At 37.0% G+C, this 17,920-nt stretch overlaps 1 protein-coding gene across 1 annotated transcript in view; it reads left to right on the top strand.

Moving 5' to 3' along the window:
• ENO4 (enolase 4) overlaps window positions 1-17,920 on the top strand; it is a 55,680-nt gene that overhangs the window by 22,531 nt on the left and 15,229 nt on the right. The window contains exons 7-11 of the mRNA XM_053691754.1: window positions 5,233-5,301; window positions 9,293-9,457; window positions 9,614-9,739; window positions 10,223-10,418; window positions 11,991-12,058. Coding sequence (XP_053547729.1) covers window positions 5,233-5,301; window positions 9,293-9,457; window positions 9,614-9,739; window positions 10,223-10,418; window positions 11,991-12,058 — 624 coding nt within the window. The remainder of the gene's footprint in view (window positions 1-5,232; window positions 5,302-9,292; window positions 9,458-9,613; window positions 9,740-10,222; window positions 10,419-11,990; window positions 12,059-17,920) is intronic.

Raw genomic sequence — 17,920 nt, 5'->3', positions numbered from 1 at the left:
GTAAACTATTTACTCTGTGGGTTCATGAATGCAGAAAAAGCTAGCTATTAGTAGCTAACATACATTAGCGCTGAGAGTTTATGATTAGACATCACACGAATGCAGAGAAAGCTAGCTATTAGTAGCTAACATACATTAGCGCTGAGAGTTTATGATTAGACATCACACGAATGCAGAGAAAGCTAGCTATTAGTAGCTAACATACATTAGCACTGAGAGTTTAGGATTAGACATCTCATGAATGCAGATAAAGCTAGCTATTAGTAACTAACATACATTAGCGCTGAGAGTTTATGATTAGACATCACATGAATGCAGAGAAAGCTAGCTATTAGTAGCTAATATACATTAGCGCTGAGAGTTTATGATTAGACATCACATAAATGCAAAGAAAGCTAGCTATTAGTAGCTAACATACATTAGCACTGAGAGTTTATGATTAGACATCACATAAATGCAAAGAAAGCTAGCTATTAGTAGCTAACATACATTAGCACTGAGAGTTTATGATTAGACATCACATGAATGCAAAGAAGGCTAGCTATTAGTAGCTAACATACATTAGCGCTGAGAGTTTATGATTAGACATCACATGAATGCAAATAAAGCTAGCTATTAGTAGCTAACATACATTAGCACTGAGAGTTTATGATTAGACATCACATGAATGCAAAGAAAGCTAGCTATTAGTAGCTAACATACATTAGCGCTGAGAGTTTATGATTAGACATCACATGAATGCAGAGAAAGCTAGCTATTAGTAGCTAACATACATTAGCACTGAGAGTTTATGATTAGACATCACATGAATGCAGAGAAAGCTAGCTATTAGTAGCTAATATACATTAGCGCTGAGAGTTTATGATTAGACATCACATAAATGCAAAGAAAGCTAGCTATTAGTAGCTAACATACATTAGCGCTGAGAGTTTATGATTAGACATCACATGAATGTAGAGAAAGCTATTAGTATCTAACATACATTAGCGCTGAGAGTTTATGATTAGACATCACATGAATGCAGAGAAAGCTAGCTATTAGTAGCTAACATACATTAGCGCTGAGAGTTTATGATTAGACATCACATGAATGCAGAGAAAGCTAGCTATTAGTAACTAACATACATTAGCGCTGAGAGTTTATGATTAGACATCACATGAATGCAGAGAAAGCTAGCTATTAGTAACTAACATACATTAGCACTGAGAGTTTATGATTAGACATCACATGAATGCAGAGAAAGCTAGCTATTAGTAACTAACATACATTAGCGCTGAGAGTTTATGATTAGACATCACATGAATGCAGAAAAATCTAGCTATTAGTAGCTAACATACATTAGCGCTGAGAGTTTATGATTAGACATCACATGAATGCAGAAAGCTAGCTATTAGTAGCTAACATACATTAGCACTGAGAGTTTATGATTAGACATCACATGAATGCAGAGACAGCTAGCTATTAGTAACTAACATACATTAGCGCTGAGAGTTTATGATTAAACATCACATGAATGCAGAGAAAGCTAGCTATTAGTAACTAACATACATTAGCGCTGAGAGATTATGATTAGACATCACATGAATGCAGATAAAGCTAGCTATTAGTAGCTAACATACATTAGCGCTGAGAGTTTATGATTAGACATCACATGAATGCAGAAAAATCTAGCTATTAGTAGCTAACATACATTAGCGCTGAGAGTTTATGATTAGACATCACATGAATGCAGAAAGCTAGCTATTAGTAGCTAACATACATTAGCGCTGAGAGGTTATGATTAGACATCACATGAATGCAGAGAAAGCAAGCTATTAGTAGCTAAAATACATTAGCGCTGAGAGTTTATGATTAGACATCACAAGCTGATCTAAGCAGTGCACAGACGCATCCAGTCTGTTAGTAACTAAGACCTGCAATAAGCACTGCGCTCCCTGATCCGCCACAGTTGACAAGGGGAGGCAGCATATCGGCACAAGGTCTTCTCCAGCCTCACCTTGTAAGAATATCCCCGGGCAAGTATCTCACCAAGAACGCTTCCACTGCAAAAATGCTAGCAGCTCTAAATGAAGCAAGGGTTTAAAGGAGCACGGCCTGTAAAGAGTGACTTTAATCAGTGCACGTGCCTTGTCTTCTCTGTAAAAGCCTGCACTTTATCGCTCACTGTACTGTGTGCTGGCTTTTAGAGAGAGGATAGGGCAGATGTGCTGCCCCTCCCAAATCTGCTGCCCTAGGCGCCGGCCTTGTTGGACTAGGCCATAATACGCCGCAAGCACTTTTAATTGCGCTGATATTACATGTTGAGCTTCAATCCTTACCGTGATCTCAGAGCTATGGTTAACTGTTTTCTGAAATTAAAAAGTTGCAGAAAACACTTCAAATACATTACAAAGTAGAGTTACACTCATACTAACACTGTCTAATAAAAATTATTGTTAAACAAAATTGCATTAAAAAGTTATAAGGCCTCAAAGATATGAGATCTCAGGTGTTAGAAAAAAAATGCAGGTAAAGGACTTTAAAATTGAGATACATACATATACATGACTAAACATATATATGTATGCATATATTAACTCTGCAGAATCTGTTGGCGCTCTACAAATAACTGATAAAAATAATAATAATGTCTATATCTGTGTACATATATTAATGTATTTATATGTGTATATATGTTTTTATAGACATATATGCACATATAAATACATTAATATATATGTATACATATTTTTCATGTTTTCATGTTGTGTATGCGCTTATTAAAATGAAGGTCAACTTCACTCAACTGCCCCACGGCATCGGATAAACTTTGCAAAATGGAGCGCTCAAAAAGTAAAGATTTAAAAAAATAATGAAATCTAAAAAATTTGATGAATTAAACCCACCCTCATTTTGCAAAGTTTATCTGATGCCGTGGGGCAGTTGAGTGAAGTTGACCTTCACTTTAAAAAAAAAAAAACATGTTAAAGAACATTGGAATATGAAATATTCATATGTTCATGTCGTTTTAACGCTAATGAGAATGTCCTGGTGTTTGTACAAGAGAGTGGGTGTTAGGTTTTTTTCTCCATTGACTTCTATGGGGGAATACGCGCACGTGATATTGTAAGTTCAGATGTTTGGGCTAGTCGGGTTACTGCTTGTGCAAAATAAGTTTTTTTGAACTTGTAATACCAGCGCAACCCGACTAGCGAAAAAAAGCTTAACTCTAGCAGAGTTTTCGTAATCATGAGAAAAAAATACAGCGCCCCTTGTAATTAATTATAAGATATTTCTGTTCTCCTGCTCTAGAAAAACATATCAGCCAAGTCTCAATATTTTTAAAACAAATTAACATCTTGTTTGTTGCAATTCATTTTTTCAATGCCAAACTCCACCCAATATTTGCCTTATTTAGAGGAGCCAATCAGGCCTTGAGTCTACAGACAACAAGGCTAGACACAGTCATATTGATAGTATAACAGGCATTGTCTGGCAGTTGTTATCTGCTGAGTCCAATTAGGAAAAGGTATGTAGCAGTGTTAGCTTTTAGAAGTCCGTAGGGTACATTTCCAGCTCTGAGAATCAGAGATTTTGCAATGTTCAGAGTAACATTACATAAAAGGGGGCAAAATAATTAACAAAATTATATTGCAAATTTGTTTTACTACACATTACTAATCATTTTATATTAAAATCTGTCCTTTTTTACAATGTGTCTAATGGTTCTGGTCAATAAATAGTGCACTAATAAAATGCTTTACTACAATACAGCATCATATTATGTCCCTTTAAAACTCTGTTGGAAAACGCCACACAAAAATGAATACTAAAAAACTAAAAAAAGAAAAACGTTTTAAAGGGACAGTCTACTCCAAATTAAACTTTCATGATTCAGATAGGGAATTTAATTTTAAACACCTTTCCAATTTACTTTTATCATAAAATTTTCTGTGTTCTCTTGATATTCATTGTTAAAAGCTAAACCTAGATAGGCTCATATGCTAATTTCTAAGCCCTTGAAGGCCGTCTCATATCTCAGTGCATTTTGACAGTTTTTCACAGTTAAACAGTGCTAGTTCATGTGTGCCATATAGATAAACATTGTGCTCACTCCCGTGGAGTTATTTATGAGTCAGCACTGATTGGCTAAAATGCAAGTCTGTCAAAAGAAGTGAGATAAGGGGGCAGTCTGCTGAGGCTTAGATACAGAGGTAAAAAGTATATTAAAATAACAGTGTTGGTTATGTATAACTGATGAATGGGTAATAAAGAGATTATCAATCTTTTTAAACAATAAACATTTTCAAGTTGACTGTCCCTTTAATGAAATTGGTTTTAAAATTGCTGAAATAGGAATATGTCTATATACAGGCACATAGAGTCCCACATCACTTTTTAGTTTTGGAAAGGATACGTTTTTCTTGGTCTATTTTGTACAATTATAATATTATTCCAATATAAAGAACCATCTGTTCTAGTCATATTTATTTTATTGAAATTCTTTAAAGTGATATGTAACAGTATTCCAATAATAATTTTATATATATATATATATATATATATATATATATATATATGTGTGTGTATGTTAAATCGTAGTAAATATATATATATATATATATATATATATATATATATATATGTATGTGTGTGTATGTTAAATCGTAGTAAATATATATATATATAAAAAACAGATTGTGTTAAAAAACAGCAAACAACTTGCTTGCTTTCTTGCAAAATGAGCATGTTGAAATTCTCAGTGTAACTGCTGCAAATAGTTACATAAAGAAGCTGACATACTGAGAATTTAAGTTGCATTTTGCCTCTTCTGAGCAAGGGCAAGAAACTGACTTCCTATTTCAGTATCAGTAAGCCAGCTCATTTTGCTCTTGAACATTTATGACATCAAACTATGTATGCCTTCTTATAGAGACCATGGCCCCCCTTGTGGGGCTGTGACAGGAAGTAATGGACACCAAAAATGAAGTTTAAAAAATAGATAAAAGGTAATATTATAAATAATACATATTGCAATGAGTCCTATTAAGTATAAGTTGTTGCTTAGTGTTTTTTTAATTACAACAGCTAAAACTATCATCAGTTAAAATGTTTTACATATATACATGATTAATACAGAGAATGTCTGTTGAATGTTGTTAATCAGGCATAATTGTATAATCAGCCCAAGAGCTTTCTTAGAAACGTAATTTTAGTTAACAGAGTCTAATACATTATTATCCTTTTCTACAGAGTGTTGACATGGTCTTGGCGCTTCAGAAACAAATTGTCAAACAACTTGATAGTGTGTCTAAGGCTGGGGTAAGTTCAAACAAATGTATCTTTATTAATTGCAAGTAGTAGTTTAGAAAATGATATCTATTTACTAGGTGAGAATGTGGCTGGGGAATGTGGTATAAGTCTTAAAGGGAGAGTAAACACTTTGTAAATACAAGACATTTCTGTTGCATTGCTTTAGAATAACATATCAGCCAAGTCTAAGGGGGAGATTTATCAAGCAGCCAATGCCAATTTATCAAGCAGCTGATAGGCCGCAAATGTGCAGGTGGCGGAATTTGCACATGCATTTCACCAGAAATGCTTGTGCAATGTTAAATGCCGACAGCGTATGCAGTCGGCATTTAGCGATACAGGGCCGCCTGGGGTATGATAAATCTACCCCTAAATGTTTTTCAAACACATTAACAATTTTTAGTGCAATTATTTTTCACAGGCAAACTCCACCTACCTTTTGCCTTATCTGAAGGAGCCGATCTGGGCTTTAGTCGGCAGACAATAAGGCTAACCATGGTTATAATGTTAGTATAAAGTAAATTGTTTTGCAGCTGTTAGCAGTAAAAAGCTCATTAGGAAATTATATGTAGCAGAGTTAGCCTTTTTATAAAAACCTCTAACTAACATAGACCCTGATTCCATTATGGTTTAATTTCCCTTTTGAAAACATTGGTAAAATAAATTAAATTATGTATATTATATTATATAACAGGGAAATCATGTTAAAGGGACATGCTTCTCAACACACATTATCTTTTAGAGGTTGTAAGGACAAACACTGTGGAGGACTACAAGAATGCCTGGCATAACATAAGGCAATCCTATGAAGTAAATAAGTTTACACTTCTAGGACATTTTGGGCAGACTTGTTGGGTTTATGGTTATTTGTTGATGTTTCTGTGATTATCACTGATGCAAGTGTGAGAAAGAAAAAGTTTTTTTTATGTAAAATTAAGATCAACTCACTGCTGTGAACAGCTCTGGTTATTATCTGCATGGTGAAAAAGCCAATTAGCATTACCAGTGCTACACTCCTGCTTTGCTGCGATCTTGTGGGAATTTATTTTCACTCTAATATGTGATGTGGTTGCTTGGGAATTGTGGGGGAAAAATTAGAGTTGTGCTTTCAGCTTTGGACAAATACAAATTCATCTGAATTCATGCCAGTTTGCCAAGTTGTCCAATGCATAAGCAGCCAATTGCATTATTGGACGAAATGGATGAAGAACGAACAAATTATTGACCAAATCAATTAATTCATTAATTTGTGCTGTTTGGTACCAAAAATGCAGGAAGGGGGTGCTATATTGTTTGGCTAATCATCTACTTTGTTTGTAAACATGGGGTCTTACCATTTATGTGTGAATCATCCCCTGTCTAATCATGCCATAGTATTACTAATGATTGATTTTAGCGACATCCAGTCAGGCATTACATTTTGGATTTCAGTCATACAGGCTTGTCCAGTCAATCTAGCATAGGGAGGTGGGAGACTAGGTGTCAAGTTTTCTCCCTGACTTTTATAGTGATTTGTTGCTTTTTATCTTGGCTGCCATATTAGACTCACCTGTCTTCTGCCCTTGCTTTTAGCAGAGTGTGTAACGCTGCTCATTACTCCAGGCTCCCTCTTATGGCCAAACTGGAGAACATCATCAGAGAAAGACAGGTTGCAGTCCCAGAATGATGATGTCATCATTCCCTATTTAACTGCCCCAGTCCTGTTTGTCTTTGCCCTTGCATTGTCTCTGACTTCTCTGTGAGTTCCTGTGTTCCTGACTCTGTGTATAACTTGGCTTGTTTGACATCCTTCTGGTTCCTGATCCCTGGCTTGTTCCAGACTTTGCTGATCTTCGTGTTCCTGTCCCCGGCTCGTCTGACTACTCGCTTTGGTTCCTGCACACAGTTGTATTGTAGCCTGATGTTATAAAATGTCTGGGTTAGTGAATAGACTAAATAATAGGGAGTCAGATTTGCTTATGCCCAGAAATCACAGAATAAAAACTTAGGTTTTGAAAATATTCTGCTCTTAAAACACTAGGGGCAGGGCTAATTTTGCAAGAAAACAAGTAAGTTATTTGCTGTTTTTTTACACAATCATTTTCTTTTTATATTTACTTTGATTTAACATATTTGTTTTTGCCAAAGAAGCACTGTTTAATATCCCTTTAGCGGATTAATGAAATTAACTTACCAAAAAAAGCAACATTACAGCCATAAGATTATAATATACCTTCAATAGGAAATGTTTCCTCAAAAAGCATTAAATTAAAAAAAATCGTATTTAAACAAAAAAAAGTTTTTTTTTTGTTTTTTTTAAATCATTGATTTTTATCCACCCTAACTGAAAATAATGGTAACAAATCAGAATCCAATAATCAGCTGAAAAAAATCTTTTGGACAAAACACATTTTTTGCCTGTGCATATTTCTATAAAATATCTTCCTTTTTACATAAAGATATTAATGTGATATTTTCTAGTCAGTGTTTTACAGATATGCTGCATTGCGTCTTCACTTTTAACTAATACAGCATATTGGTAACGTCCTTCTACGCATACAAAAATGATTAGAGATAGACTTTCATAGGGGGTCTTACGGGGCTTCACAGAAGCAAAAGATACACAGCTAAAGAAAAAGTAAAAGATTGTAGCTAACTCATTCAATATTGGAAATGACTGCTTAATATTTCTGGATGCAGTATTGTAGTATTCCCTGGTCAATTACCCATGTGGCATCCTCTATATCTGATGGTGTAGAACTTAGGAGAGAGGTAGCTGGTATGCAGTGTATTTGGTGTTCGAATGCCCAGGCAAGTGATAAATAGTATTCTCTGTATTTGATTTTCTAGTGCCCAAGTAAGTGATGACCGGCATCCTTTGTATTTGAAAGGGTGGTACCCCGAGAAAGTGATAGCTGTTATCAACTATATTTGGTGGTCTAGTTTCTAGGCAAATAGTGGTCAAACTTCTCTAGCTGACACCCTCTGTAATCGGTGGTGAGGTCCCCAGGCAAGTGGTGGTTCACATACCCTTATTTGGTGATGTAGAACTTAAGCAAATGGTGGCTGGCATACTCTGCACCCAATATCCCCTATATTTGGTTATGTAGAACCCAGGCAAGTGTTGGTTGGTATACTCTGCATTCAGAGGTATATTCCATAGTCAAATGATGGCATCGTCTGTTTTTGTTTTTATAGTGCCCCAGCTAGTGCTTGCTTCCAGACTCTAGATTTAGATTTTGTGTGACACTGTCTTTAATGGTTAATCCAGGTTACTGGTTTGGTATCTATATGTTAAATGCAGGTTTCTAGAAAATACTGACAACATATGTATTTTATATCACTACTTATATCTTATGGGAATAGACAGTTAGTGTTACGATGGCAGACACTAGACTTTTCTCTCTAGGCAGAGAGCAATACAGTGGCTTACTGATAACAGAACCCATCACATAGAGTAGTTTACGTTAACAATATCCTTATAATGTAACAGGCTTTGATAGCAATAAAACCTTCCTGATTACAAAAGCAATGCATCAATTATGTTCTGTCAATTTACGCAACGCTAGAAATGGGTAGACTGTTGAAGGCCAAGTGCTCTTTACCTCACAGCGTCATATGTTTTTCTGACACCATTTGCAATTGAAGCTTTTAGATATTTTCTTTTTCTTTTTCAGTTTTAAAAGAATAGAATGTATGAGCACAGTACAGTCAAGAGTTTTCTATTGACAGTGAAGAACGTTGCTTGAATATTATGTTTTCAATGTGAAGGAGCAACTATAGGGCTGTTGTTAAACCCAAGTTATAGAGCATGGCTTGTATTGCTACATTTTGCACTTTAATAAAAAGTAAATATCACTTTACAGACGATTGTGTACTAAAGCACAGCATTTGTGAAATGTCAAGATGTAAAAAAAAAAAAGACTAAAAGCAGATTACCTTCCTACTCATACGTATACAGCTTTTAGTGATAACTAGCTATGAGTTTTACAACACATTCCTTTCTCTTTAATTCCTGCAGTCTGTAATTAAGAATGTTTCGCCGTTGGGCTGCTTAATATTAGCGTGTGACCGTGTAGATCAGCCTCTGGAATTAATTTCTGAAGCCTGCGGACATCTTAGCCTGGAACTGGGAACAAATCTTCATTTAGCAATAAACTGTGCTGCCCACGAATTAATAGACTATGTAAGTAACCTCTTAACATAGTTTCGCCTTGATTGAAAGCATTTCCTTTCCTGTTTTAACGTCCTTCTTTAATTTATCTCTGCTGATCAATCTTTTATTTAGATGGAACACATTTTAATAATTTGCATAATATTTTTTATTTATTTATTTTTTAAGAATAAAGGTAAATATGAAATAGTAAGTGGAACATTTAAGAATCCTGACGAAATGGTTGATCTGTATGTGGATTTAATTAACATACATCCTTCCATTGTTGCTTTATTGGACCCACTAAGGAAAGAGGTAAGACACTGCATTTATTTTATATCTACAAATTGCTTGCATATCTTAAAGGGACATTGTATTGTAAAATGTCCCCCTTTTTAATACATTGCAAATGATACATTTTAAACATTATAGAATGTTTATATATATACTACTGTTCTCTAAAACAGAAGAAATACCAAGTTATGTTTATAATTAAGATAACATTGTGCTAAGATAAATTTAGGTCATATAACCTTACAGGTAACAAAATCATACAAAAAAAGACTCCTCTTTCAAACGATTGGTCACATGATCTTCTACCTATCACATGGATAATTTAAAAAATGGGAAAAGTATAGATTGTGTATATTGTTGGGAAATGTTTTTTGCCTCAAAAAAAAAAAAATCTGTTTACCTCTTCATGTGGATGTGGACTGTGTTTGAAATACTACTAGTCTCAGAACCTGTAGTTTTATATGCAGAGTATTTTTCTTCCCTATATATTTTTTCTGTAAGCAGGACAGAGTACAGTGGCAGAGGCTGTGCATTGCTCTTGGCTCCCGGTGTTATCTTATTGGTGAAGTTGCCACTAAATCTGTGTCTGAACTATTAGAGATCCGTGATATTAACATTCCCTGGTCTAGTGGCTTGGCTGTAAAACACACCAATGAAACTACAATTTGTGACCTTTTAGAAGTATTCCGTTTGGTTGAAGGTAAGCCAGAAATGTGATTTAGGATACACTGCTACATCTGTACCCTGTACACATATGCACTATTGGTTATTTTTAAAAATGCAATTGAAATGGAACATATGCACCTGATTGGTTAATTTGCATTAAATGGCCAGTAAATGATTTTTTTGGTATCGGTATTTTGCAGTTTGGTAGCAGTATTTTGCAGTAAATTATTTTTTTGGTAGCGGTATTTTGCAGCTTTAATAAGCTTTGTTAGAGACTGACCTTTGTAAAAGCAATTCTTCCCTATTTTTTGTACCCCAAAATACCGTCTGTGTTACTCTTCAGAAACGGCTTGTCTACTGCTGCGTTTTAAAAAAACAAAAAACAAAAAAAAACACGTTACAGTGTTGCTGTCTAATCACAATCCTCTTGATTGTGCCGTTCACCTTAAGGTAGATCGCTCTCATGCCAGATAAATCAGGCAACGACTGAGGGTTGTGATTAGACAGCAACTCTGTGACACCGTTAAGAAACAAATGCAGAGGCAGATATACAGGCTTTGAAGAGTAAAGCAGAGGCTGTTTTGGGGGACAAAATATGGGGAAGCATTGCTTTTAGAAAGGTGATTCTGTGACAAAGCGTATTAAATGTGCACATACTGTACAATACTGTTACAAAAAAATTCAATGTTTTACGGGCCCTTTAAATGATTGTCCTTTAATGAAATGTCTACACAAAAAAGGACATTCCAGAATAACATTCTTAATATATTATATGTTCATTCAAACATTTGCTTAAAAATTAGCTGTAATGTGACAGAATAAACAAGTATTTCTCTTTCCATTTTTTTTCTCAAATGTTCTCTTTTAGATTGAACAAAGGAAGAAAAGTAAAATATTGTTTTTCTATATACTTTAATTTTAAGTGTACTAGATGATAAACTGCTAGGTTAGACCCTAGTGTCACATATTACCCTATGTACTCAACCAAAAGGAATCTTAATGTTTCCAAGATGTAAGTGTTCTGTGTTGTTGACAAACAATAATGTTACTTATATTTATAAATACTTAAACAATTCACCTTCAAAAAATTATTTATTTACTGGAAAATGTAAAATATGTTTAAGTGCAAGCGATAATGTAAGCCATTAAGTTTAAAGGAATTCAAGAAATGCAATTGTGTTCAAACCTTGACATTTAAGATTAGCAAAAATACATAATCACATTATGAGTTAGAATTCAAATTTTGATACCAAATTACATTTAGTAGCCTTGATTCAAGGGGTAGAATCTGTGTTAAAAAGGCTCCAGAAGCTTTGCACAAGAACACAATCACATTGGTAAAATAATGCATTTCAGTCTCCTCTCCCCTCCAAAGACCGCAATTTGCTATGTGGTTTTCCCCCCTATATTCCTGCCAAGGTGTTTTTTTCCCCTTGCATCTCAAGTGCTATTGTTTGTGTGCTGGTGACAGGAAAATAAGGAAAAAAGAAAAAAAAGGGAAAAAAAAATCCTAAACAAGAAAAAGTAGGATTTTGCATTTAACCCTTATAAGGAAGGGGATTCATACAAAATAAAATAAGTAACTTTTTCCCCATCTTTGTTTTAGGTGAAAAGCGTGTAAGCATTATAGGAGGCCTGTTTGAGGAGTCGCTTGGTGACAGCATTGCAGATCTGGTGAATGTCTTATAATTTTGTTTCTAAATCTACGGCATATTCATAAATAAAAAGTTCACAAATAGGGGAAAAGAAAATATAATACATTTACAGTATTGCAGTTATCGTTGGCAGATATCCAGTATTTTAATGAACAGTCCAGTTCTTCAATTATCTGTCCAGTAAAAACATAATTTATGTAAGAACTTACCTGATAAATTAATTTCTTTCATAGTGGCAAAAGTCCATGAGCTAGTGACGTATGGGATATACAATCCTACCAGGAGGGGGCAAAGTTCCCAAACCTCAAAATGCCTATAAATACACCTCCCACCTCACTCATACCTTAGTTTAACGTGTAGCCAAGAAGTGAGGTGTAAAAGAAGGAATAAAAAGCATACAAAAAGAGGAACTGGAAAAAATAAAGTGCTTTATACAAAAAGTCATAACCACAAAAAAATAGGGTGTGTCTCATGGACTCTTGCCACTATGAAAAAAATGAATTTATCAGGTAAGTTCTTACATAAATTATGTTTTTTTTTTTCATATAAGTGGCAAGAGTCCATGAACTAGTGATGTATGAAATATAATACCCAAGATGTGGAAAACCACAAGTCACTAATGAGGGAGGGTAAAATAACAACAGCTAAATTCGCTGAGAAATTAAATCCAAATAATTAAGTTTTCTTTAAAAAAAAATCTAAAAAACTCAAATCAAAAAGGCATTAGAATCAAACTGAGACAACTGCCTGAAGAACCTTTATACCAAAGGCTGCTTCCGAGGAAGCAAACACATCAAAATGGTAAAATGTTGTAAATGTAAGGAAAGAAGACCAAGTTGCTGCTGTGCAAATTTGATCAACTGAAGCTTCATTCTTAAAAGCCCAAGAAGTGGCAACTGATCTAGTAGAATGAGCTGTAATTCTCTGAGGCGGAGACTGCCCCATCTCCAAATAAGCTTTGTGAATCAAAAGTTTCAACCAAGATGCCAGAGAAATGGCAGAGGCTTTCTGACCTATCCTGGAACCATAAAAAATAACAGACTAGAAGTCTTTCTGAAATCTTTAGTAGCCTCAACATAATATTTCAAAGCTCTTACCACATCCAAAGAATGTAGAAGAAGAAGAGTATGCTTAGCATTAGGACACAAGGAAGCGACAGCGATTTCCCTATTGATGTTGTTAGAATTCACAACTTTAGGTAAAAATTTAAATGAAGTCCGCAAAACAGCTTTATCTTGATGGGAAATCAGATAAGGAGACTCACAAGAGAGAGCAGACAATTTTGAAACTCTTCTAGCAGAAGAGATAGCCAAAAGATATAACACTTTCCAAAAAACTAGTTTAATATCCAAAGAATGCATAGGCTCAAAAGGAGGAGCCTGCAACATATTTAAAACCAAATTGAGACTCCAAGGAGGAGAAAAAGATTTAACAACAGGTTTGATACAAATCAAAACCTGAACAAAGACAGAAAGAGCAGAAATTTGTCCTTTCAAAGTATTTGCAGACAAACCCTTATCCAAACAATCCTGAAGAAACTATAAACTCCTAGGAATTCTGAAAGAATGCCAGGAATAATTATGAGTGGAACACCATGAAATATAGGTTTTCCAAACCCGATGATAAATTTTCCTTGAAACAGACTTACGAGCCTGTATCATAGTGCTAATCACTGAGTCAGAGAAACCTCTATGACTAAGCACTAAGCGTTCAATTTCCATGCCTTAAAATTTAGAAATTTGAGATCCTGATGGAAAAACGGCCCTTGAGACAGAAGGTCTGGCCTTAAAGGAAGTGGCCAAGGTTGGCAACTGGACATCCGGACAAGATCTGCATACCAAAACCTGTGAGGCCATGCTGGTACTATTAGAAACACATGAGATTGTTCCATTATGATCTTGGAGATCACTCTTGGAAGAAGAACCAGTGGCAGAAAAATATAAGCAGGTTGGTAAAACCAGGAAACTGCTAAGGCATCCACCATCTCCGTCTGAGGATCCCTGGACCTGGAAAGGTATATGGAAAGCTTCTTGTTTACATGATAGGCCATCAGAACTATTTCTGTAACATCTGTACAAGATGATAAAACACATCTGGATGGAGAGACCACTCCCCCGGATGTAAAGTCTGATGGCTGAGATAATCTCAGATATTTGAAAAGAGTTGGATTCCGCCCAATAAAGTATCTGAGATACTTCTTTCAGTGCTGAAGGACTGCGAGTCCCTCCTTAATGATTGACATATGCCACTGTTGTGATATTGGCCCCTATTTATCAACCCGTCAACTTACTTGCATTCGCCGGCACCAATACACTCGCCTAAGATCGCCTGACATCGCTGCCGCGGACCTGAATACGTTCTCCAAAGTTACCAAAAAAGCTGTCAAAAAGCCACGCACCAAGTATGGGGCGATGAGCAGCGGACTGTTGTTAACTAACAGTCATCGATCTCGCTGCTCTTCGGCTTTTTCCCAGCTTTATTGGTATACTGTCACTAAACACACTATAACTATACTAAACTGTTTTACCCTATACCGCCGCTCCCGGACCCCTCCGCAACTAAATAAAGTTATTAACCCCTAAACCGCTGCTCCCGCCACCTGCATTATACTTATTAACCCCTAATCTGCCACCCCCTACACCGCCGCCACCTACATTATGCTATTAACCCCTAATCTGCCCCCCTACACAGCCGCCACCTACATAATACTTATTAACCCCTAATCTGCCGTCCCCTATACCGCCGTCACCTACATTATGTTATTAACCCCTAATCTGCGCCCCCTACACCGCCGCCACCTACATAATACTTATTAACCCCTAATCTGCCGCCCCCAACGTCGCCGCCACTATATAAAATGAATTAACCCTAACACCCCCTAAATTAAATTGAATTTAAATAAATATAAATAAAATTCCTATCATTAACTACATTATTCCTATTTAAAACTAAAAACTTACCTGTAAAAGAAACCCTAAGCTAGCTACAATATATCTAATAGTTACATTGTATCTAGCTTAGGGTTTAATTTTATTTTACAGGCAAGTTTGTATTTATTTTAACTAGGTAGAATAGTTATTAAATAGTTATTAAAATAAATACAAAAGTACATGTAAAATAAAACCTAACCTAAGTTACAATAACACCTAACACTACACTACAATTAAACACAATTAAATAAATTACATACAATTAACTAAATTATATACAATTATCTAAAGTACAAAAAAACCCAAAACACTAAATTAAACAAAATAATAAACAAATTACAGAAAATAATAAACAAATTACACCTAATCTAATAGCCCTATCAAAATAAAAAAGCCCCCCCCCCAAATGAAAATAACCCTAGCCTAAACTAAACTACCAATAGCCCTTAAAATGGCCTTTTGCAGGGCATTGCCCCAAAGTAATCAGCTCTTTTACCTGTAAAAAAAAATACAAACAACCCCCCAACAGTAAAACCCACCACCCACACAACCAACCCCCCCAAAAAAATCCTAACTAAAAAAACCTAAGCTCCCCATTGCCCTGAAAAGGGCATTTGGATGGGCATTGCCCTTAAAAGGGCAGTTAGCTCTTTTGCGGGCCAAAGCCCTAACCTAAAAATAAAACCCACCCAATACACCCTTAAAAAAAACTAACACTAACCCCCTGAAGATCGACTTACCGGGAGACGTCTTCATCCAAGCCGGACAGAAGTGGTCCTCCATACGGCAGAAGTCTTCATTCAAGCTGGGCAGAAGTGGTCCTCCAGATGGCAGAAGTCTTCATCCAGATGGCATCTTCTATATTCATCCATCCTGCGCGGAACCTTCATTCGCGGGTAGTCGTCGGCCGAAGAGGATGCTCCGCGTCGGATGTCTTGAAGATGGACCCGCTCCACGCCGGATGGATGAAGATAGAAGATGCCTGGAGGACCACTTCTGCCCGGCTTGGATGAAGACTTTTGCCCGTCTGGAGGACCACTTATGCCCGGCTTGGATGAAGAGGTCTCCCGGTAAGTCGATCTTCAGGGGGGGTTAGTGTTAGGTTTTTTTAAGGGTGTATTGGGTGGGTTTTATTTTTAGGCTAGGGCTTTGGGCCACAAAAGAGCTAACTGCCCTTTTAAGGGCAATGCCCATCCAAATGCCCTTTTCAGGGCAATGGGGAGCTTAGGTTTTTTTAGTTAGGATTTTATTTGGGGGGGGGTGGTTGTGTGGGTGGTGGGTTTTACTGTTGGGGGGGTTGTTTGTAAAAAAAATTACAGGTAAAAGAGCTGATTACTTTGGGGCAATGCCCCGCAAAAGGCCCTTGTATCAACCTGGACTCTCGCTTTCAGGAAAGGCAAGCCGAGAGAGACAGAACAAGGAGGGTCCTTCCCTCCCGTCCTCCTATTCGCCCAGTTTCGGCAGCATCTGCTACCCCTTTAGCAGCTCCAGTTACCGCAGTAGAGGAACCCATGGATCTCTGCTCCTTCAAACCCTCAGAGTCTGAAAGGCAGAGAAGAAGGAGACTGAGACTATGTTTTTATTGTGGATCTAACACCCACCAACTAAAGGACTGTGACATTTGGCCGAGAAAAGCCAATGCTTAGGGGATAACACTGGGGTACCTCTGAGCATGATCGCTACTAAATCCCCTCACTCCTCTCGGATCCTGGTACCGGTTATCCTTACCTTCCTTCAGTATACTGTCCACACTCAAGCCTTCAGTGCTTCAGGGGCAGCGGGAAACTTCCTTGATCACCGTTTCATGATTCAAGCTGGTTTGCCTCTTCTACAGAAAAGACATTGTCTCAAAATAACTACCCTGGATGGCACCCCCCTTGGTTCTGGCATGATCCATTTTGAGTCAGCACCCCTGACCCTGACTGTGGGAGTCCACACTGAACAGCTACAGTTTGAGGTCATTCATTCCCCAGCACAGCCTGTCATCCTTGGTCTTCCTTGGCTTCGGGTACACAATCCACAGTTTGACTGGGCTGAGGGACAACTGGCCTCCTGGGGTACCTCATGTTTCCACTCCTGCCTTGCTAAAGTCATTCCTCTACCCATAGCCAGTATACAGACTTTTTAAAACCTTCCTTCAGTATACACAGACTTTGCGGATGTGTTTGAGAAAAAAGTAGCCGACGTGCTGCCACCCCACCGTCCTTATGATTGCAAGATCGGCCTCTTTCCCAGAGACCCACTTCCTAAAGGGAGGACTTATCCACTCTCCAAGACTGAAACCAAATCTATGGAGGAGTACATCCAAGAGAACCTAGCTAAAGGTTTCATTCGCCCTTCCTCCTCTCCTGCAGGGGCAGGCTTATTTTTCATCAGTAAGAAGGATGGTGGGCTCAGACCCTGCATTGACTAAAGGGCCTTGAACAACATAACCATCAAGAATCGCATACCATTGATTACCAAACTGTATGACTCACTCCAGGATGCTCGCTTCTTCAACAATCTGGATTTACATGAGGCATACAATCTGATTCGTATCTATCCAGGCAACGAATGGAAAACCGCCATTAACACAAGATCTGGGCATTACGAATACCTTTTAATGCCCTTTGGGCTGTGTAACGCCCCTGCAGTCTTCCAGGCATTTGTCAATGATGTCTTCCGTGACCTCCTCAACCGCACTGTCATCGTTTATCTGGACTAAATCCTTGTTTTCTCTTCCACTTTAGAGGAGCATAATAGGCACATGAGACAGGTGCTTCTTCGACTCAGAGATAATTCTTTGGTAGCCAAGCTAGAAAAGTGTGAGTTTGTTCAAGTGCAGATCCATTATCTTGGTTATGTCACCTCGAAGGAGGGTTTTGCCATGGATCCTGCTAAACTCACCGCAGTAGTAGAATGGCCACACCTCTCAGTGAATTGACAAAATGGTACAAAGACTGTAAACATTG

This window comes from Bombina bombina, chromosome 9 (assembly GCF_027579735.1).
Source record: "Bombina bombina isolate aBomBom1 chromosome 9, aBomBom1.pri, whole genome shotgun sequence".
NCBI classification, from domain to species: domain Eukaryota; kingdom Metazoa; phylum Chordata; class Amphibia; order Anura; family Bombinatoridae; genus Bombina; species Bombina bombina.
Note: the sequence above shows the minus strand (reverse complement) of the source record. Positions and strands in the feature narration are given on the sequence as shown.